We start from the raw sequence: 23853 nt of genomic DNA, 5'->3' as shown, positions 1-23853 counted from the left end.
AACCCTGACTGCTATTCTCTCTCCTTCTACCTACTGTAAATGTCCAGGTAACCCTGACTGCTATTCTCTCTCCTTCTACCTACTGTAAATGTCCAGGTAACCCTGACTGCTATTCTCTCTCCTTCTGCCTACTGTAAATGTCCAGGTAACCCTGACTGCTCTTTTCCTTCTGCCTACTGTAAATGTCCAGGTAACCCTGACTGCTATTCTCTCTCCTTCTGCCTACTGTAAATGTCCAGGTAACCCTGACTGCTCTTCTCCTACCTACTGTAACTGTCCAGGTAACCCTGACTGCTATTCTCTCTCCTTCTGCCTACTGTAAATGTCCAGGTAACCCTGACTGCTATTCTCTCTCCTTCTGCCTACTGTAAATATCCAGGTAACCCTGACTGCTATTCTCTCTCCTTCTGCCTACTGTAAATGTCCAGGTAACCCTGACTGCTATTCTCTCCTTCTGCCTACTGTAAATGTCCAGGTAACCCTGACTGCTCTTCTCCTTCTGCCTACTGTAAATGTCCAGGTAACCCTGACTGCTATTCTCTCTCCTTCTGCCTACTGTAAATGTCCAGGTAACCCTGACTGCTATTCTCTCCTTCTACCTACTGTAAATGTCCAGGTAACCCTGACTGCTCTTCTCCTACCTACTGTAAATGTCCAGGTAACCCTGACTGCTATTCTCTCTCCTTCTGCCTACTGTAAATATCCAGGTAACCCTGACTGCTATTCTCTCTCCTTCTGCCTACTGTAAATGTCCAGGTAACCCTGACTGCTATTCTCTCCTTCTGCCTACTGTAAATGTCCAGGTAACCCTGACTGCTATTCTCTCTCCTTCTGCCTACTGTAAATGTCCAAGTAACCCTGACTGCTATTCTCTCTCCTTCTGCCTACTGTAAATGTCCAGGTAACCCTGACTGCTATTCTCTCTCCTGCCTACTGTAAATGTCCAGGTAACCCTGACTGCTATTCTCTCTCCTGCCTACTGTAAATGTCCAGGTAACCCTGACTGCTCCTCTCTCTCCTTCTACCTACTGTAAATGTCCAGGTAACCCTGACTGCTATTCTCTCTCCTTCTGCCTACTGTAAATGTCAAGGTAACCCTGACTGCTATTCTCTCTCCTGCCTACTGTAAATGTCCAGGTAACCCTGACTGCTCCTCTCCTTCTACCTACTGTAACACCTCCCTCTGAGCCCGTCAGTCACTGGAATGTTCCCCTTCCTCCCTGTCTACCAGTCCAGAGACGTCTTGGACCAAGAGGGGGCCTGTCGTCCTGTCAGACACCCCAGCGAGGTAACATCAGACACAGGCTGGATCTGCCTAGGAGTAGCTCCACGACCAGAGGTTAAACACTGATCATCTTAAAGAGCCTCAGACCCAAACAACTGTCTGTTCACACGGAGGTGTAAACCCACTGCCTGGGAGGGAGGGAGGGAGGGAGGGAGGGAGGGAGGGAGGGAGGGAGGGAGGGAGGGAGGGCGGGAGGGAGGGAGGGAGGGAGGGAGGGAGGGAGGGAGGGAGGGAGGGAGGGAAGGCGGGCTGGTGTAACGCCCGCTGGAACCACTGTTTCAGAGAGTGATAAAACGGTGTTCAGTTTGTCTGTCTGACAGTCCTTCATGTTCCGTGGGGTCTGTGTGTGTCACATGGCTTGAACCGGTGTCCTGTATATATCTGCTGTAACAGTGTGTTGTTAAGACCGATCTAAACCAACAGTCCAGATCAGAGTTACAGGGTTGAATTGTTAAAGACTATTTCCTATAACTCTACGCATTTCGCCACGGCTAATGCTGTGTTCTTTTGTTCAAACATAATGGCATCAATATTGCTAAATGCATTGTTTGTGGATTTTACAGTTATCCCTGACTGTCTAGATACAGATATTATGTCCCAAATTAAATTAATTTCCCCAAATAATAAGATTGAACAAGAGTTAGACTCCTAAGAAGCCAGGCTTCTCATTAGTTTACTGTATTTGGAAGTAATTTAGTGCCTAAAAAAAAGGGTTTAAATGTGAAAATTATATAAATAGTTTCCTGATCTTTCTTAAATCTCTCAGATATAGGACAGACACCTCAGAACAAGCTTCCTTTAGTTGGTTTTCTGGGACCGTGTGTTTTTCCCATGTATGAATCTGTTATTCAACGCATTTCTACAGGTTAACAGCAGCAAATCGTCGTGTTTCATCAAATAATGTACTAATAAAGAAGAGCGCAGAGCATCGGCTATTTGAGATCACGTACGGGCTCGCTCGCATGGACAGGCAAACGATCATTACACTGGTGCACATTGTACGGAGGACAATAAAAGGCCACTTAAATGTGCTGTTTTGTCACACAACATAACGACACAGATGTCTCAAGGTTTTGAAGGAGCGTACAATTGGCATGCTGACTGCAGCAACGTCCACCAGAGTTGTTGCCAGAGAATTGAATGTTCCATTTCTCTACCATAAGCCATTTAAGTGAAGGAGAAACAAATAGTGCACGGTGTCATTAGTGTGTAGACTCACGTGATTATGACAACAGTGCAGTAAAGGAGAGTTAGGACTCATTAAATATAGTGCACTATGTAGTGTCTAGTGTGTACACTCACCCTGATCATCAGCACGGCCTTGCGGATGTCGCGGACTCCATCGTAGACCAGACGAGAGGCGTCGATGAACTCGTTCTCGTCAACGGGGAGGGTGGGGTTGGCGCTCAGAGCCTCTACCGCTGCCTCCACCTGCTCTGTGAACCTGGGCATGACTGGAGGAGGTGGGAGAAAGAAGGGATGGAATGGCAATCAAATGTAGAATGCAAAACAGCAGAATGACAGGTCTCAATGTATCACAAAACGATACTGGTCACCCACGGCTAAGATGCTACCCAGCCCACGGCTAAGATGCTACCCAGCCCACGGCTAAGATGCTACCCAGCCCACGGCTAAGATGCTACCCAGCCCACAGCTAAGATGCTACCCAGCCCACAGCTAGCTAAGATCCTACCCAGCCCACAGCTAGCTAAGATGCTACCCAGCCCACAGCTAGCTAAGATGCTACCCAGCCCACAGCTAGCTAAGATGCTACCCAGCCCACAGCTAGCTAAGATGCTACCCAGCCCACAGCTAGCTAAGATGCTACCCAGCCCACAGCTAGCTAAGATGCTACCCAGCCCACAGCTAGCTAAGATGCTACCCAGCCCACAGCTAGCTAAGATGCTACCCAGCCCACAGCTAGCTAAGATGCTACCCAGCCCACAGCTAGCTAAGATGCTACCCAGCCCACAGCTAGCTAAGATGCTACCCAGCCCACAGCTAAGATGCTACCCAGCCCACAGCTAAGATGCTACCCAGCCCACAGCTAAGATGCTACCCAGCCCACAGCTAAGATGCTAGCCAGCCCACGGCTAAGATGCTACCCAGCCCACAGCTCCATAGTGATCATAAAGACCAAAAGCAGGAAGCTGAGTACCTGTCATCTCCAGCTCAGTCTGGGTGAGCAGCAGCACATTACCTAATCCAGAATTTGTTTTTTATTTATCCTTTAACTAGGCAAGTCAGTTTAAGAACAAATTCTTATTTACAATGACGGCCTACCGGGGAACAGTGGGTTAACTGCCGTGTTCAGGGGCAGAACGACAGATTCTTACCTTGTCGCCTCAGGGATTTGATCTAGCAACCTTTGCGCAGGGAGCTTCCTCAACCCTAGTGCGCAGGGAGCTTCCTCAACCCTAGTGCGCAGGGAGCTTCCTCAACCCTAGTGCGCAGGGAGCTTCCTCAACCCTAGTGCGCAGGGAGCTTCCTCAACCCTAGTGCGCAGGGAGCTTCCTCAACCCTAGTGCGCAGGGAGCTTACTCAACCCTAGTGCGCAGGGAGCTTACTCAACCCTAGTGCGCAGGGAGCTTACTCAACCCTAGTGTGCAGGGAGCTTCCTCAGAGCTGTGGTGCCTCAGTCCCCCTCTAATCATCCATTTGATACAGACCATCAAAGGGTGCTATTACATAAACCAATAGACACAGAGTCACACACACACAAGAGGCCTCCACTTTTGCAATGAATATCAATGAGGTCCTTTCTATAGAGCATAACTAGCTAAACTCTGCCGTCCTAACGGTGGTTTAAATCCTGAGAAACAAACCAGACAGGCCTTTCAATAGTTAATGAAGGCCAAGCTAGCTGTAGTGATTACATAAAGCTTTTATGGAGGGGAACGTTTGGGAGGAGAGGGATCAGGGGAGGAGAGCAGGAGAGGTGATGAGGAGAGAGCCGGAGAGGGGTGAGGAGAGGGGTGAGGAGAGAGCAGGAGAGGGGTGAGGAGAGAGCAGGAGAGGGGTGAGGAGAGAGCAGGAGAGGGGTGAGGAGAGAGCAGGAGAGGGGTGAGGAGAGAGCAGGAGAGGGGTGAGGAGAGAGCAGGAGAGGGGTGAGGAGAGAGCAGGAGAGGTGATGAGGAGAGAGCAGGAGAGAGCAGGAGAGGGGTGAGGAGAGAGCAGGAGAGGGGTGAGGAGAGAGCAGGAGAGGTGATGAGGAGAGAGCCGGAGAGGGGTGAGGAGAGAGCAGGAGAGGGGTGAGGAGAGAGCAGGAGAGGGGTGAGGAGAGAGCAGGAGAGGGGTGAGGAGAGAGCAGGAGAGGGGTGAGGAGAGAGCAGGAGAGGGGTGAGGAGAGAGCAGGAGAGAGCAGGAGAGGGGTGAGGAGAGAGCAGGAGAGGGGTGAGGAGAGAGCAGGAGAGGGGTGAGGAGAGAGCAGGAGAGGGGTGAGGAGAGAGCAGGAGAGAGCAGGAGAGGGGTGAGGAGAGAGCAGGAGAGGGGTGAGGAGAGAGCAGGAGAGGGGTGAGGAGAGAGCAGGAGAGGGGGGAGGAGAGAGCAGGAGAGAGCAGGAGAGGGGTGAGGAGAGAGCAGGAGAGGGGTGAGGAGAGAGCAGGAGAGAGCAGGAGAGGGGTGAGGAGAGAGCAGGAGAGGGGTGAGGAGAGAGCAGGAGAGGGGTGAGGAGAGAGCAGGAGAGGGGTGAGGAGAGAGCAGGAGAGGGGTGAGGAGAGAGCAGGAGAGGGGTGAGGAGAGAGCAGGAGAGGTGATGAGGAGAGAGCAGGAGAGGTGATGAGGAGAGAGCAGGAGAGAGCAGGAGAGGGGTGAGGAGAGAGCAGGAGAGGGGTGAGGAGAGAGCAGGAGAGGTGATGAGGAGAGAGCAGGAGAGGGGTGAGGAGAGAGCAGGAGAGGGGTGAGGAGAGAGCAGGAGAGGGGTGAGGAGAGAGCAGGAGAGGGGTGAGGAGAGAGCAGGAGAGGGGTGAGGAGAGAGCAGGAGAGGTGATGAGGAGAGAGCCGGAGAGGGGTGAGGAGAGAGCAGGAGAGAGCAGGAGAGAGGTGAGGAGAGAGCAGGAGAGGGGTGAGGAGAGAGCAGGAGAGGGGTGAGGAGAGAGCAGGAGAGGGGTGAGGAGAGAGCAGGAGAGAGCAGGAGAGGGGTGAGGAGAGAGCAGGAGAGGGGTGAGGAGAGAGCAGGAGAGGGGTGAGGAGAGAGCAGGAGAGAGCAGGAGAGGGGTGAGGAGAGAGCAGGAGAGGGGTGAGGAGAGAGCAGGAGAGGGGTGAGGAGAGAGGAGAGAGCAGGAGAGAGCAGGAGAGGGGTGAGGAGAGAGCAGGAGAGGGGTGAGGAGAGAGCAGGAGAGGGGTGAGGAGAGAGCAGGAGAGGGGTGAGGAGAGAGCAGGAGAGGGGTGAGGAGAGAGCAGGAGAGGGGTGAGGAGAGAGCAGGAGAGGGGTGAGGAGAGAGCAGGAGAGGGATGAGGAGAGGGCAGGAGAGGGATGAGGAGAGGGCAGGAGAGGAATGAGGAGAGGGCAGGAGAGGAATGAGGAGAGGAATGAGGAGAGGGCAGGAGAGGAATGAGGAGAGGGCAGGAGAGGAATGAGGAGAGGGCAGGAGAGGAATGAGGAGAGGGCAGGAGAGGAATGAGGAGAGGGCAGGAGAAGGATGAGGAGAGAGCAGGAGAGGGATGAGGAGAGGGCAGGAGAGGTGATGAGGAGAGGGCAGGAGAGGTGATGAGGAGAGAGCAGGAGAGGTGATGAGGAGAGAGCAGGAGAGGGATGAGGAGAGGGCAGGAGGGATGAGGAGAGGGCAGGAGAGGTGATGAGGAGAGGGCAGGAGAGGGGTGAGGAGAGAGCAGGAGAGGGGTGAGGAGAGAGCAGGAGCGGGGTGAGGAGAGGGCAGGAGAGGGATGAGGAGAGGGCAGGAGAGGTGATGAGGAGAGGGCAGGAGAGGGGTGAGGAGAGAGCAGGAGAGGGGTGAGGAGAGAGCAGGAGAGGGGTGAGGAGAGAGCAGGAGAGGGGTGAGGAGAGAGCAGGAGAGGGGTGAGGAGAGGGCAGGAGAGGGGTGAGGAGAGGGCAGGAGAGGGGTGAGGAGAGAGCAGGAGAGGGGTGAGGAGAGGGCAGGAGAGGGGTGAGGAGAGGGCAGGAGAGGACCCTCCCTCTCCATCTATGATACCTGTACCACCGGTAAAGACAGAGAGACAACCAGCAGAGAGAGACAGATGTTACCTGTGTTAGTGAGTAGCTTGGTGGCCTCGAGAACCTTCTCTGTGTAGACTCCAGGCTCATAGTTGTCCATCTCACATGTGACCACATGGACCACCCTGGCAGCGCGGCCACGGATGGCGCCGGCCGTACGATCCAACCCGTCCACATCCTTCTCCTGCAGCGCTATCACACACTTGTTGACATCCTCCAGAATGTGGTTCTCTGGAAGAGAAGAATCACCCCATGTTTATTCATAGAGAGCCTATTAGAAACACATGGCTTGACAGAAACGGGGTTCTGAATCTCTACTCCTACAGAACAAACAGCAAAAGAAACAGGAAGTGTCATGGGTAAACTAACTCCCTAGCTCGCTGACGATCCTACGGAAACTATTTGTTTGAAGGAAAGTCTTCCAGACGGGCTGTTTTCTCCCTCTTCATGTCAGACGAGATGAGGTATATTTTTTGTTTACTTGGTTAGCTACACACTCCCGTAACAAGGACACGGACCTGTGAGACAGGAAGTCTGAGTCCCAAATGGAACCTTGTTCCTTATATAGTGCACTACCCACCGTACGGGCTGCCATCTGGGCCTCGTCAGAGCGTGTCCTTGGTTTGGGAGGTGAGAGGAGTCCCTGTACTTATTGTTTAAGGCCCAGCTCAATGCTTGATCACAACCTGACCAGCAGATTGAACCCCTCGTCTCTACATACATCAGGTCTCCCACAATGACCTGTTTATAATTTGACAAGGAGCACGTCTAAGTTGAAAATGTAGGCTCACACAAAGAGAACAAGGAACAAATGTGAGATTTTACTGCTAGAATATATCATTGTTCTAGGCTTACTGGTGCTCGTAAATAAAAACCCAGGAAAACATTTATTGCCACTCATCGGTGTTAAATGGTCGCACTGTAGAGCCCTGTACGTGACAGGATGTCAATTCTCTCAGCACCCAGCAGTCCCAAATAGAACCCCTTCCCCTACATAGTGAACTAGTTTTGTCCAGAGCTGTTTGAGCTTCCCTAGGAGGCTCTGACCAACAGTAGTGCCCTATATAGGGAATAGGGCTCTGGTCTATAGGTATTAAACAGTGTCTAACAGCTACAGACAGGAGGCCAGGTATTAAACAGTGTCTAACAGCTACAGACAGGAGGCCAGGTATTAAACAGTGTCTAACAGCTACAGACAGGAAGCCAGGTATTAAACAGTGTCTAACAGCTACAGACAGGAGGCCAGGTATTAAACAGTGTCTAACGGCTACAGACAGGAGGCCAGGTATTAAACAGTGTCTAACGGCTACAGACAGGAGGCCAGGTATTAAACAGTGTCTAACAGCTACAGACAGGAGGCCAGGTATTAAACAGTGTCTAACAGCTACAGACAGGAGGCCAGGTATTAAACAGTGTCTAACAGCTACAGACAGGAGGCCAGGTATTAAACAGTGTCTAACAGCTACAGACAGGAGGCCAGGTATTAAACAGTGTCTAACAGCTACAGACAGGAAGCCAGGTATTAAACAGTGTCTAACAGCTACAGACAGGAGGCCAGGTATTAAACAGTGTCTAACGGCTACAGACAGGAGGCCAGGTATTAAACAGTGTCTAACAGCTACAGACAGGAGGCCAGGTATTAAACAGTGTCTAACAGCTACAGACAGGAGGCCAGGTATTAAATAGTGTCTAACAGCTACAGACAGGAAGCCAGGTATTAAACAGTGTCTAACAGCTACAGACAGGAGGCCAGGTATTAAACAGTGTCTAACAGCTACAGACAGGAGGCCAGGTATTAAACAGTGTCTAACAGCTACAGACAGGAGGCCAGGTATTAAACAGTGTCTAACAGCTACAGACAGGAGGCCAGGTATTAAACAGTGTCTAACAGCTACAGACAGGAGGCCAGGTATTAAACAGTGTCTAACAGCTACAGACAGGAGGCCAGGTATTAAACAGTGTCTAACAGCTACAGACAGGAGGCCAGGTATTAAACAGTGTCTAACAGCTACAGACAGGAAGCCAGGTATTAAACAGTGTCTAACAGCTACAGACAGGAGGCCAGGTATTAAACAGTGTCTAACAGCTACAGACAGGAGGCCAGGTATTAAACAGTGTCTAACAGCTACAGACAGGAGGCCAGGTATTAAACAGTGTCTAACAGCTACAGACAGGAGGCCAGGTATTAAACAGTGTCTAACAGCTACAGACAGGAGGCCAGGTATTAAACAGTGTCTAACAGCTACAGACAGGAGGCCAGGTATTAAACAGTGTCTAACAGCTACAGACAGGAGGCCAGGTATTAAACAGTGTCTAACAGCTACAGACAGGAGGCCAGGTATTAAACAGTGTCTAACAGCTACAGACAGGAGGCTAATTAAGACTCTCCTTCCTCACCAGAGGTGTATTCACGAGGAACCTAATGGACGCTAACGGGGAGGCACTACCAGAACTTGTCCAAAAACAAATGCTTTATTGATTGCATAGCGTTATGCTACAGTGTCCAAATAAGACTCGTAGAACCCTATAAAATCTATATATTTTTTGCCTGATTCCATTTTTCCTCCAAATTGGGGAAAAACGTTTTCTCCGTTTTGTTTTTCCAGGTCTCCGTTTTCACTTTATAGAGGGGATCTAAAAAGTCCACAACAAAGACTAAACCACATTTGAAGGTCTAGGAACATTTTTTTTTTTGAAATATAGTTACATTGTGCACCTAGCAAGATGCTAACTTTTAGTGCAGTCTAATACCCGACTGGATTGATGAAAATAATCCTATCATTTTGCCTGCTAAGTATAGGCTACGTTGTAGTTAATTCATTGAGAAGGTTTTTGCCTTTTGGATTTACCAGAATACTGTTAAAATCTTCGTCAACAGCTACACAAAGTTGTATCTACAAGCACCGTACATAGTTCAACGTTGCCTCTTCAGAAAGTTGCAGGAAAAATACAAATCACTTACGCAGTCTGTCTCATGTCTTATGATATATTTGGGCAAATGAATTAATGTTTCACTACATTTAGTTGATTCCTTACTAATAAGTTCAATACATTTGGTTTTAATGTCTGGATTCAGTGATTCCATTTGATAGGCCCTACAGTGTTCTGATCACTTCCTGCTTCAGGTTTCCACCTCTCTAGCGTCGACAGCTAACAGGAGAGCTACACTGGGGTGTTGCTTTCAGCTGCAACGCGGAAAGAGTCACTTAAGTCTTCACTTCTTCCACGACCAGAGATTAAACACTGATCATCTTAAAGAGCCTCAGACCCAAACAACTGTCTGTTCACATGGAGGTGTAAACCCACTGCCTGGGAGGGAGGGAGGGGAGGGAGGGAGGGAGGGAGGGAGGGAGGGAGGGAGGGAGGGAGGGAGGGAGGGAGGGAGGGAGGGAGGGAGGGAGGGAGGGAGGGAGGGAGGGAGGGCAGGCGGGCTGGTGTAACTCCCGCTGGAACCACTGTTTCAGAGAGTGATAAAACGGTGTTCAGTTTGTCTGTCTGACAGTTCTTCATGTTCCGTGGGGTCTGTGTGTGTTACATGGCTTGAACCTGTGTCCTGTGTATATCCTTTGACTAGCTCTTTGGTCTTGGCCATAGTGGAGTTTGGAGTGTGACTGTTTGAGGTTGTGGACAGGTGTCTTTTATACTGATAACATGTTCAAACAGGTGCCATTAATACAGGTAACGAGTGGAGGACAGAGGAGCCTCTTAAAGAAGAAGTTACAGGTCTGTGAGAGCCAGAAATCTTGCTTGTTTGTAGGTGACCAAATACTTATTTTCCACCATAATTTGCAAATAAATTCATTAAGAATCCTACAATGTGATTTTCTGGATTTTTTTCCTCATTTTGTCTGTCATAGTTGAAGTGTACCTATGATGAAAATTACAGGCCTCTCTCATCTTTTTAAGTGGGACAATTTGCACTGTTGGTGGCTGACTAAATACTTTTTTGCCCCACTGTATAATATTAATATTACATTTTGTAAAGCACTTTTCATTAAACAAGAATATTCTCAAAGTGAATATGTACTGGCATGGACATGCAAATTAGATGAACCCTGAAAAGAAAGCTCCGCCCCCTCCTACTCACCAGACACACAGAGGAAGTCGTCGATGCTGGTGATGTCATCGACGGCGTCAGTGAGGACGCGGACCTGTTTCTCCCAGGAGTCTTTGAAGAGGTCCATGTTGTCCTGAGCAACCTTACTGTTGGGCTTGGCAGCTAGAGCCAGCGCCGCATTAATCACCTGTTACAGAGCAATCACACCAATTACTACAGCAGGTGGATTACAAACATGACACTTCCTTATACATCAGACCAACACACGCAGAGAGACCAACACACACACAGAGAGACCAACACACACACACACAGAGAGACCAACACACACACACACAGAGAGACCAACACACACACACACACAGAGAGACCAACACACACACACACACAGAGAGACCAACACACACACACACACAGAGAGACCAACACACACACACACACAGAGAGACCAACACACACACACACACAGAGAGACCAACACACACACACACACACAGAGAGACCAACACACACACACACACAGAGAGACCAACACACACACACACACACAGAGAGACCAACACACACACACAGAGAGACCAACACACACACACACACACACAGAGAGACCAACACACACACACACACACAGAGAGACCAACACACACACACACAGAGAGACCAACACACACACACACAGAGAGACCAACACACACACACACAGAGAGACCAACACACACACACACAGAGAGACCAACACACACACACACAGAGAGACCAACACACACACACACAGAGAGACCAACACACACACACAGAGAGACCAACACACACACACACAGAGAGACCAACACACACACACACAGAGAGACCAACACACACACACACAGAGAGACCAACACACACACACACAGAGAGACCAACACACACACACACAGAGAGACCAACACACACACACACAGAGAGACCAACACACACACACAGAGAGACCAACACACACACACACAGAGAGACCAACACACACACAGAGAGACCAACACACACACAGAGAGACCAACACACACACAGAGAGACCAACACACACACACAGAGAGACCAACACACAGAGAGAGACCAACACACACAGAGAGACCAACACACACAGAGAGACCAACACACACAGAGAGACCAACACACAGAGAGACCAACACACACAGAGAGACCAACACACAGAGAGACCAACACACAGAGAGACCAACACACACACACACAGAGAGACCAACACACAGAGAGACCAACACACAGAGAGACCAACACACAGAGAGACCAACACACAGAGAGACCAACACACACACAGAGAGACCAACACACACACAGAGAGACCAACACACACAGAGAGACCAACACACACAGAGAGACCAACACACACAGAGAGACCAACACACACAGAGAGACCAACACACACAGAGAGACCAACACACAGTCGCAACATTAGCATAGTGCTGATTGTGTTGCTTACCCCCCACCCACTGTGTTTGGGCAGGGTTCACCCCCCACCCACTGTGTTTGGCCAGGGTTCACCCCCCACCCACTGTGTTTGGCCAGGGTTCACCCCCCACCCACTGTGTTTTGGCAGGGTTCACCCCCCACCCACTGTGTTTTGGCAGGGTTCACCCCCCACCCACTGTGTTTTGGCAGGGTTCACCCCCCACCCACTGTGTTTTGGCAGGGTTCACCCCCCACCCACTGTGTTTTGGCAGGGTTCACCCCCCACCCACTGTTTTGGCAACAGTATTCACTAATTGATGAGTAGGAGAGATTCACTGGGAAAAGGGTGAATGAGGAACAGCTTGTTTTCTTGGGGAAATACATGTGGTGAGATTCAAGCTGAGGATGAATGGGAGTCATTAGGTGAGATTAAAGAGTCAGTACTGTCAGAGAGAGGGGGGAGCAGAGGGAGGGAGGGGCGCGCGAGAGAGAGAGGGGGGAGCAGAGGGAGGGAGGGGCGCACGAGAGAGCGAGGCCAGGGGAAGGCGAGAGAGAGCGAGGCAGGGGAAGGCGAGAGAGAGCGAGGCAGGGGAAGGCGAGAGAGAGCGAGGCAGGGGAAGGCGAGGCATGGGAAGGCGAGAGAGAGAGCGAGGCAGGGGAAGGCGAGAGAGAGAGCGAGGCAGGGGAAGGCGAGAGAGAGAGCGAGGCAGGGGAAGGCGAGAGAGAGAGCGAGGCAGGGGAAGGCGAGAGAGAGAGCGAGGCAGGGGAAGGCGAGAGAGAGAGCGAGGCAGGGGAAGGCGAGAGAGAGAGCGAGGCAGGGGAAGGCGAGAGAGAGCGAGGCAGGGGAAGGCGAGAGAGAGCGAGGCAGGGGAAGGCGAGATGGAGAGAGAGTGAGGCAGGGGAAGGCGAGATGGAGAGAGAGTGAGGCAAGAGAGAGCGAGGCAGGAAAGAGGTGCGAGAGAGAGAGCGAGGCAGGATAGAGGTGCGAGAGAGCGAGGCAGGATAGAGGTGCGAGAGAGAGAGAGCGAGGCAGGATAGAGGTGCGAGAGAGAGAGAGCGAGGCAGGATAGAGGTGCGAGAGAGAGAGCGAGGCAGGATAGAGGTGCGAGAGAGAGAGCGAGGCAGGATAGAGGTGCGAGAGAGAGAGCGAGGCAGGATAGAGGTGCGAGAGAGAGAGCGAGGCAGGATAGAGGTGCGAGAGAGAGAGCGAGGCAGGATAGAGGTGCGAGAGAGAGCGAGGCAGGATAGAGGTGCGAGAGAGAGCGAGGCAGGATAGAGGTGCGAGAGAGAGCGAGGCAGGATAGAGGTGCGAGAGAGAGCGAGGCAGGATAGAGGTGAGAGAGAGATTGAGGCAGGATAGAGGTGCGAGAGAGAGAGATTGAGGCAGGATAGAGGTGAGAGAGAGATTGAGGCAGGATAGAGGTGAGAGAGAGAGATTGAGGCAGGATAGAGGTGAGAGAAAGAGAGCGAGGCAGGATAGAGGTGAGAGAGAGAGAGCGAGGCAGGCTAGAGGTGAGAGAGAGAGAGCGAGGCAGGATAGAGGTGAGAGAGAGAGAGATTGAGGCAGGCTAGAGGTGAGAGAGAGAGAGCGAGGCAGGCTAGAGGTGAGAGAGAGAGAGCGAGGCAGGCTAGAGGTGAGAGAGAGGCAGGATAGGGCAAGAGCGAGAGAGGGAGAGGAAGGGCGCGAGACGGGAGAGGGCGGGAATCAGAGAGGGAGAGGGGCAGAGATAGGCAGACTGGTAAGGAGAGGGTTGGCAGGGCGGGGACAGAGTTTGAGGGACAAGGCTGAATATAGATGTAATACTATGGGTGGGCAGGTTTTATTACATCCAGTTAAGCAGGAGAATTGTAGAACTCTATTTCAGGACAGGACTAACGGTGTAGCTGGATGAGGGACTTGGCTGACAGCGTTGGGAGCGTATGGAGGAGGAGGGGCGGGGGTTGGCAAGGTGAACCAGCCCCTCAAGGTGAACCAGCCCCTCAAGGTGAACCAGCACCTCAAGGTCAACCAGCACCTCAAGGTCAACCAGCACCTCAAGGTCAACCAGCACCTCAAGGTGAACCAGCACCTCAAGGTGAACCAGCACCTCAAGGTGAACCAGCCCCTCAAGGTGAACCAGCCCCTCAAGGTGAACCAGCACCTCAAGGTGAACCAGCACCTCAAGGTCAACCAGCACCTCAAGGTCAACCAGCACCTCAAGGTCAACCAGCACCTCAAGGTGAACCAGCACCTCAAGGTGAACCAGCACCTCAAGGTGAACCAGCACCTCAAGGTGAACCAGCACCTCAAGGTCAACCAGCACCTCAAGGTGAACCAGCACCTCAAGGTCAACCAGCACCTCAAGGTCAACCAGCACCTCAAGGTGAACCAGCACCTCAAGGTGAACCAGCACCTCAAGGTGAACCAGCACCTCAAGGTGAACCAGCACCTCAAGGTGAACCAGCACCTCAAGGTGAACCTGCACCTCAAGGTGAACCTGCACCTGATGAGATCTCATCTGACACCCAGGATCCTTCCAACTCAAATTCCCATAAACCAGCTCTGCAAATGTTATGTCAAAATACGTTCTGTTCTCACCAACTATCGTCATTACTGTCGTTACACACCATATGGACTTCCGAAGGTCTGAATTCAAATGTAAATCAATTATCGGCCGACCTGCCCCGCGGCTGGACCACCGGCCGACCTGCCCCGCGGCTGGACCACCGGCCGACCTGCCCCGCGGCTGGACCACCGGCCGACCTGCCCCGCGGCTGGACCACCGGCCGACCTGCCCCGCTGCTGGACCGGCCGACCTGCCCCGCTGCTGGACCACCGGCCGACCTGCCCCGCTGCTGGACCGGCCGACCTGCCCCGCTGCTGGACCGGCCGACCTGCCCCGCTGCTGGACCGGCCGACCTGCCCCGCTGCTGGACCGGCCGACCTGCCCCGCTGCTGGACCGGCCGTCCTGCCCCGCTGCTGGACCGGCCGTCCTGCCCCGCTGCTGGACCGGCCGTCCTGCCCCGCTGCTGGACCAGCCGTCCTGCCCCGCTGCTGGACCAGCCGTCCTGCCCTGCTGCTGGACCAGCCGTCCTGCCCTGCTGCTGGCAGTAATGAGTGATTTGATTGGAGGTGCTGAAGGTGGATTTAATTTAGATACATTGGGGGGGGGGGGGGGGAGTAAACGCTGTGCGTAACGGTAATGACGAAAGTTGCTCTGCAAAACTCAATATTTTGACATAACGTTGGGCAATCTGGTTAATGGGGCCGCTTCTGAAAGTCAGATGAGATCCTGTCTCAACTGGGAGCAGGAAGGGCTGTAGGTCGGATGGAAATGAAGGTTGGCAGAGCTAGCTATGATTCCCAAACCAACCCTTAGCCTCCAGGCACTGGAGGTTTCAGCAATATGACTGGTAGACTTATAGGCTGGTGTGGCGGGGGGTTGGTTAGCTGTAGGGCTGGCACAGCTGAGGGGAGAGAAGGGGCCTGTAAGGTGTTAAGTGTTGGCAGGGATGTGGGAAGAGGGATGGGGTGGGAATGGGGGGCTGGAAGTGTGAACAGACAGAGAGAGAGAGACAGAGAGAGAGAGACAGAGACAGAGACAGAGACAGAGACAGAGACAGAGAGAGAGAGAGAGAGAGAGACAGAGAGAGAGAGACAGAGAGAGAGAGACAGAGAGAGAGAGGAGCTGGAGAGAGAGAGAGAATAGCTGGAGAGAGAGAGAGAAGAGCTGGAGAGAGAGGAGAGCTGGAGAGAGAGGAGAGCTGGAGAGGGAGAGAGGAGAGCTGGAGAGAGAGAGAGGAGAGCTGGAGAGAGGAGAGCTGGAGAGGGAGAGAGGAGAGCTGGAGAGGGAGAGAGGAGAGCTGGAGAGGGAGAGAGGAGCGCTGGAGAGAGAGAGAGGAGAGCTGGAGAGAGAGAGAGAGGAGAGCTGGAGAGAGAGATGAGAGCTGGAGAGAGAGAGAGGAGAGCTGGAGAGAGAGAGAGGAGAGCTGGAGAGAGAGAGAGGAGAGCTGGAGAGAGAGAGGAGAGCTGGAGAGAGAGAGGAGAGCTGGAGAGGGAGAGAGGAGAGCTGGAGAGGGAGAGAGGAGAGCTGGAGAGGGAGAGAGAGACAGAGAGAAAGAAGAGCTGGAGAGAGAGAGAGGAGAGCTGGAGAGAGAGAGAGGAGAGCTGGAGAGAGGAGAGCTGGAGAGAGAGAGAGGAGAGCTGGAGAGAGAGAGAGGAGAGCTGGAGAGAGAGAGAGAGGAGAGCTGGAGAGAGAGAGAGGAGAGCTGGAGAGAGAGAGAGGAGAGCTGGAGAGAGAGAGAGACAGAAGAGCTGGAGAGGGAGAGAGGAGAGCTGGAGAGGGAGAGAGAGACAGAAGAGCTGGAGAGAGAGAGAGGAGAGCTGGAGAGAGAGAGAGGAGAGCTGGAGAGAGGAGAGCTGGAGAGAGAGGAAGGAGACCGGCAGGTACCTGGGGGCAGAGTGTCTCCAGCTGGGAAGCAGCCATACGAACCAGCTTGACTCCCTCTTCATTATTAGAGATGGAGCAGGCCAGGTTGGCCACCTAGACACAGACAGACAGTCAGACTCACACCTACATACACACTTCACATCATTATAGACCAGTTTTACTGTCTCTGTCTCACGCAGACAGTCAGCTTCTGATTATACAGTACACAGCATGTAGCATACCTAGTAAACAAACACACAGACAAAAGACTCCTACTCACATACACAGACCGCATGGTCAGTGTTTCCCCTATATTAATTTAGCAGAGGAATCTGTGCCACCACTCCTAAAAATAAATTATAACAATATATAATTTATATATTTTTGGGGGGGGGGGGGGGGGGGGCAGTAAAACATGTTCAGTGTAAACGTAAGACTAAACCCAGATATAAAGTGTGTAGAAAATATAATGGAGCTATAGATTTATAAAAATATAATCTTTAAGGACAAACAATCACTGTTAGACTTCCCCCACGCGCCAACTTTTCCACCACTACTGAAAGAAAAGATAGAAACCTCTGGGAAACAGACGGTATACAGACATGTATCCCTGTCGGTCTCTATTACACAAGATATATAGAGCAGGAGGCTAAACTTGAGAGAAACACTCCACACGCCTCAGATGTATTCTGTAAGTTGAACAAATATGAGAGATGCGGAAAACAGGAGAGAGACAGACGGGTCTACATCTCTGGTGGTAGTACGGTACGTTCGCTAGTCTGGAGTCTGGTAAATGTGTCTCTATCCATCAGAGGGGGAACCTCCCTCCCTCCACCATAACCCCCCTGAATATAAAACACACTGATGACAGAGAGCAGGAGAGCAAGTGTCTGAATACCCACACGTACGTCCTAAATAACGGGTCTGAATACCCACACGTAACATCCTAAATAACGGGTCTGAATACCCACACGTACGTCCTAAATAACGGGTCTGAATACCCACACGTACGTCCTAAATAACGGGTCTGAATACCCACACGTACGTCCTAAATAACGGGTCTGAATACCCACACGTACGTCCTAAATAACGGGTCTGAATACCCACACGTACGTCCTAAATAACGGGTCTGAATACCCACACGTACGTCCTAAATAACGGGTCTGAATACCCACACGTACGTCCTAAATAACGGGTCTGAATACCCACACGTACGTCCTAAATAACGGGTCTGAATACCCACACGTACGTCCTAAATAACGGGTCTGAATACCCACACGTACGTCCTAAATAACGGGTCTGAATACCCACACGTACGTCCTAAATAACGGGTCTGAATACCCACACGTAACGTCCTAAATAACGGGTCTGAATACCCACACGTACGTCCTAAATAACGGGTCTGAATACCCACACGTAACGTCCTAAATAACGGGTCTGAATACTTAGTGCATTCAGACCCATTGACTTTTTACACATTTTGTTACGTTGGAGTTATTCTAAAATTTATTAAACTGTTTTTTCCCCCCCTGATCAATCTACACACAATACTCCATAACGACAAAGCATAAACATGTTTTTAGAAACGTTTGCAAATGTATAAAAAAAAACTGAAATCACATTTACACAAGTATTCAGACCCTTTACTTAGTACTGTTGAGCCACCTTCGGGCAGTGATTACAGCCTCAAGTCTTCTTGGGTATGACGCTACAAACTTGGCACACCTGTTTTTGGGGAGTTTCTCCCATTCTTCTCTGCAGAAGCTCTTCAAGCTCTGTCAGGTTGGATGGGGAGCGTTGCTGCACAGCTATTTTCAGCTCTCCAGAGATGTTAGATCGGGTTCAAGTCCGGGCTCTGGCTGGGTCACTTAAGGACATTCAGGAGGAGTTGTACCGAAGCCACTCCTGTGTTGTCCTGGCTGTGTGCTTAAGGTCGTTCTGTTGGAAGGTGAACCTTCACCCCAGTCTGAGGTCCTGAGCGCTCTGGAGCAGGTTTTCATCAAGGATCTCTCTGTACTTGGCTCCGTTCATCTTTTTCTTGATCCTGACTAGTCTCCCAGCCACCACCGTAGGGATGCTGCCACCACCATGCTTCACCATAGGGATGGTGCCAGGTTTCCTCCAGACGTGACGCTTGGCATTCAGGCCAAAGAGTTCACTCTTGGTTTCAACAGACCAGAGAATCGTGTTTCTCATGGTCAGAATCCTTTAGGTGCCTTATGGCAAACTCCAAGCAGGCTGTCATGTGACTTACTGAAGAGTGGCTTCCGTCTGGCCACTCTACCATAAAGGCGTGATTGGTGGAGTGCTGCAGAGATGGTTTTCCTTCTGGAAGGTTCTCCCATCTCCAGAGAGGAACTCTGGAGCTCTGTTAGAGTGACTATTGGGTTCTTTGTCACCTCGCAGACCAAGGCCCTTCTCGCCCGATTGCTCAGTTTGTGCCTCGACACAATCCTGTCTCGGAGCTCTACGGACAATTCTTTTGACCTCATGGCTTGGTTTTTTCTCTGAAATGCACTGTGAACTGTGGGACCTTATATAGACAGGTGTGTGCCTCTCCAATCAATTTAATTTACCACAGGACTCTAATCAAGTTGTAGAAACATCAAGGATGATCAATGGAAACAGGATGCACCTGAGCTCAATTTCGAGTCTCATAGTAAAGGTTCTAAATACTTATGGAAATAAGGTATCTGTTTAAATAAATTTGCCTAAATAAAAAATTTGATTTGTTATTATGGAGTATTTTGTTTAGATTTAATTTAATCCATTTTCGAATAAGGCAGAAACGTAAGAAAATGTGGAAAAGGGGAAGGAGTCTGAATAGTTTCCGAATGTACCGTATATAATGAATCTCCCATCAGATTTTATGGCCATATGGGTCAGACCAAGTACCAGCCTACCCCAGGTCCCCCTGCTGTTGATTCAGTGTAAAATCCATCGGTTTAAATTAACACATGGTTGGGGGGGGGGGGGGGGTAATGGAGAAACGGGCATCAGTGGTTATATTGCTAAAGTAGAAATCATTCTATTCCATAAATTGGGTTCCAGAAATGCCACTTATAATTTCAAACAAGCAGCCACAGTTATGGAGAGTAAATTACAGAACCATTTAATGGACTAACGTTCTAACAGGTTTCGAATTGTATCAATTCTATTCCACTAAACATTCTGGTGTTAATATATTCTGTCATTCTAAATCCACTCCGGTAGATTAAATCCATTTATAAAAGAGAGTATAAAGAAGGGGACCCTCTCTCTCGGCCGTAAAGCATGTGTAGTTAGTTGGCTTCAAAACCACAGGTTACCTTCCTAAATACCAACACCCAGGGAATGGATCAATAGTCGGTGTAAATAACAGTCAACCCTTATCAATAAGTAAGAGAAACTGGATCAGAGAAGAGCAGAAGGGGACAAGAGCACCGACTACAGCTTTGGGGCTGATGCAGGAAACACTGACAACGTCACATGGGACAGAATTAAAACGGATGGGATTGTGTCAGCTTTTAATATTTTATCTAAATGGTTACAGTCGGCATCACCATCCAACTAAAAATCAATAGGCTGTAGTCATATACAACAGTATGTCTACTGGTTGACTCGTACACACACAGAGCAGAGGTTCTCTATAGTCATATACAACAGTGTGTCTACTGGTTGACTCGTAGACACACAGAGCAGAGGTTCTCTATAGTCATATACAACAGTTTGTCTACTGGTTGACTCGTACACACACAGAGCAGAGGTTCTCTATAGTCATATACAACAGTATGTCTACTGGTTGACTCGTACACACAGAGCAGAGGTTCTCTATAGTCATATACAACAGTATGTCTACTGGTTGACTCGTACACACACAGAGCAGAGGTTCTCTATAGTCATATACAACAGTATGTCTACTGGTTGACTCGTACACACACAGAGCAGAGGTTCTCTATAGTCATATACAACAGTATGTCTACTGGTTGACTCGTACACACAGAGCAGAGGTTCTCTATAGTCATATACAACAGTATGTCTACTGGTTGACTCGTACACACAGAGCAGAGGTTCTCTATAGTCATATACAACAGTATGTCTACTGGTTGACTCGTACACACAGAGCAGAGGTTCTCTATAGTCATATACAGCAGTATGTCTACTGGTTGACTCGTACACACACAGAGCAGAGGTTCTCTATAGTCATATACAACAGTATGTCTACTGGTTGACTCGTACACACACAGAGCAGAGGTTCTCTATAGTCATATACAACAGTATGTCTACTGGTTGACTCGTACACACAGAGCAGAGGTTCTCTATAGTCATATACAACAGTATGTCTACTGGTTGACTCGTACACACAGAGCAGAAGTTCTCTATAGTCATATACAACAGTATGTCTACTGGTTGACTCGTACACACACAGAGCAGAGGTTCTCTATAGCCAGTATATTCAGTATATTCTCTATAGTCACACATTACTAAAATAAGTCATTCTACACAGCGAGTGGTGACGTGTCATTAAATAGAACATTATCTCTATGATTACTGAGCATGCTACTGTCTGGTTGCCTGGGTGACTGGTCGTCTGGCTGGGTGGCTGTAATGCTGACTAGTAACACCTACACTGTGTTCCTGCCTGGCCTATTGAGGTAACGGGTAGTCTAGCTGCACATTGTGGATCTGTACTGTGGCGCAGGGGGACTACGGTAGTCTGACGCGGGGGGACTACTGTAGTCTGACGCGGGGATACTACGGTAGTGTGGCGCGGGGGGACTACGGCAGTGTGGCGCCGGGGGACTACGGTAGTGTGGTGCAGGGGGACTACGGTAGTGTGGTGCAGGGGGACTACGGCAGTGTGGCGCAGGGGGACTACGGTAGTGTGGCGCAGGGGGACTACGGTAGTGTGGTGCAGGGGGACTACGGTAGTGTGGTGCAGGGGGACTACGGCAGTGTGGCGCAGGGGGACTACGGTAGTGTGGCGCAGGGGGACTACGGTAGTGTGGCGCAGGGGGACTACGGAAGTGTGGCGCAGGGGGACTACGGCAGTGTGGTGCAGGGGGACTACGGTAGTGTGCAGCAGCGTGGTATGTCTAGGGCTCTGCCGACTGCCTTCAATATATCTCCTCTTTTTGCCTGCTCTCCATCACACCTATGCCCTCCCTTATGTCCTCCTACCCCTCTAGCCTATGTCTCCCCCCTCCAGCCCGTCCTCCCCCCTCCAGCCCTACGATCTGAAAGAAGTGACCAGGTGAAAGCCAGCCTGATGAGCTTCCACCATAATTTTCAAACCTAATGATGCTTCATACTGTTTTCACCTGCCACATCTGTTACAGGGAGGTCAAAGAACACTGACAGACAGTACCGTGGTAGGCGAACAGCACCCCAAGAGCCCTGATCAAAAGGTAGAGCTGTTATTTACACATGGTGAAGAAACCACAGCTCTATTCCCTCTGCTGCTTAAAGGGAACATGGTGAAGAAACCACAGCTCTATTCCCTCTGCTGCTTAAAGGGAACATGGTGAAGAAACCACAGCTCTATTCCCTCTGCTGCTTCAAGGGAACATGGTGAAGAAACCACAGCTCTATTCCCTCTGCTGCTTAAAGGGAACATGGTGGAGAAACCACAGCTCTATTCCCTCTGCTGCTTAAAGGGATACTTTGGGATATTGGCAATAAGGTCCTTCATCTACTTCCACAGAGTCAGATGAACTAGTAAATACCATGTTTATTTCTGTGAGCAGTTTGAAGTTAGTCGCTATCTAGCATTAGTATAATGCCTTAAAGTTTATCTGCTAGCATGCTAGTCCATCTGCTAGCATGCTAGTCCATCTGCTAGCATGCCAGTCCATCTGCTAGCATGCCAGTCCATCTGCTAGCATGCCAGTCCATCTGCAAGCATGCCAGTCCATCTGCTAGCATGCCAGTCCATCTGCTAGCATGCCAGTCCATCTGCTAGCATGCCAGTCCATCTGCTAGCATGCCAGTCCATCTGCTAGCATGCCAGTCCATCTGCTAGCATGCCAGTCCATCTGCTAGCATGCCAGTCCATCTGCTAGCATGCCAGTCCATCTGCTAGCATTCCAGTCCATCTGCTAGCATGCTAGTCCATCTGCTAGCATGCTAGTCCATCTGCTAGCATGCACCCTTTCCCCTATCAAGTGCACTCTACAGTGACCCTCACTCCCTTCCGACCAGTCCAGATGACACGTCTAAGGCGGAGTCTCTTTTCCCTACACTACATTCGGGGTACAGCCCACATATTTCAGTTAACCCTCCATCTGTGAGACGGTTGTGGTGGTGTATAAAATGTGCTAGCTTGTCATGTACGTATATTACACAGTTTGTTACCTCGGGATACAGCGGGATCGATGGCCGCTGGATGAAAGCGGATCACTCTGTATTCAGAGATGTTGATTTGATGGTTGTGTTATGATATCTCTCTGTCAAGTCTCCTCAACCGGATTGGAGGAAGGTCCAAACTCCCTCCCCTCAAGTTTTATTTGCTTGATGTTTTATGCACATGGTATAGCGTCCAATGAAATGCTTACGTACAGGTTCATGCTACAATACAAAATAGGAGCAAAGTAAATGGCTCAGTAAATACAGGAAGGCACAATTTATAGTGTATTAGTGTATTGGGGAAGGGGTGCAGTGTATGACTACGTGATGGCCAATCTCTCTGCCGTTGTGATACCGACAGTCTCAGAGCCCAACACCGTGAACAGCGGTTGGAGCGTTGGGACGGTTACCCAAAGGTTGGTAGTTCAAATCACCGAGCCGACAAGGTGAAAAACCCGTCCATCTGTCCTGGAGCGAGGAACTTAACCCTAATTGGTTCGCGCTCGCCAGTCAATAATGGCTGACCCTGATGGCGCTCTCTGAGGGTGTCTCAGTGGGAGTTCTATTTCTATTTCACACCTCAAACACGTACAGGTTACACACTTGCAGTGAAAGGACAAATACAAGCACCCCTTATTTTACATTCGGAAAGTATTCAGACCATGACTTTTTCCACATTTTGTTACGTTAAAGCCTTATTCTAAAATTGTTTCAATTGTTTCTACACACAATAGCCTATAATGACCAACCAAAAACAGTTAAGATTTTTCTCTAATCCGGTTGAGGAGACTTGAGAGATCCCATATCATAACACAACCATCACTCTCCCAGGCCCTGTCGCTGAAAGACATCCCCACAGCATGATGCCGCCACCACCATGCTTCACCATAGGGATGGTGCCAGGTTTCCTCCAGACGTGACATTCAGGCCAAAGAGTTCAATCTTGGTTTCATCAGACCAGAGAATCTTGTTTCTCATGGTCAGAGTCCTTTAGGTGCCTTTCGGCAAACTCCAAGCGGGCTGTCATGTGCCTTTTACTGAGGAGTTGCTTCCGTCTGGCCACTCTACCATAAAGGTCTGATTGATGGAGTGCTGCAGAGATGGTTTTCCTTCTGGAAGGTTCTCCCATCTCCAGAGAGGAACTCTGGAGCTCTGTTA

At 50.4% G+C, this 23853-nt stretch overlaps 1 protein-coding gene across 2 annotated transcripts in view; it reads right to left on the bottom strand.

Annotated features, from left to right (window-relative positions):
* LOC139574671 (catenin alpha-1) overlaps positions 1-23853 on the bottom strand; it is a 251524-nt gene that overhangs the window by 91457 nt on the left and 136214 nt on the right. For both annotated transcript variants that reach the window (XM_071399447.1, XM_071399448.1), the window contains exons 11-14: positions 16393-16485; positions 10546-10702; positions 6489-6689; positions 2588-2739 (exon numbers count right to left, since the gene is read on the bottom strand). In XM_071399447.1, coding sequence (XP_071255548.1) covers positions 2588-2739; positions 6489-6689; positions 10546-10702; positions 16393-16485 — 603 coding nt within the window. The remainder of the gene's footprint in view (positions 1-2587; positions 2740-6488; positions 6690-10545; positions 10703-16392; positions 16486-23853) is intronic.

Source organism: Salvelinus alpinus, chromosome 4 (genome assembly GCF_045679555.1).
Source record: "Salvelinus alpinus chromosome 4, SLU_Salpinus.1, whole genome shotgun sequence".
Lineage (NCBI taxonomy): Eukaryota > Metazoa > Chordata > Actinopteri > Salmoniformes > Salmonidae > Salvelinus > Salvelinus alpinus.
Note: the sequence above shows the minus strand (reverse complement) of the source record. Positions and strands in the feature narration are given on the sequence as shown.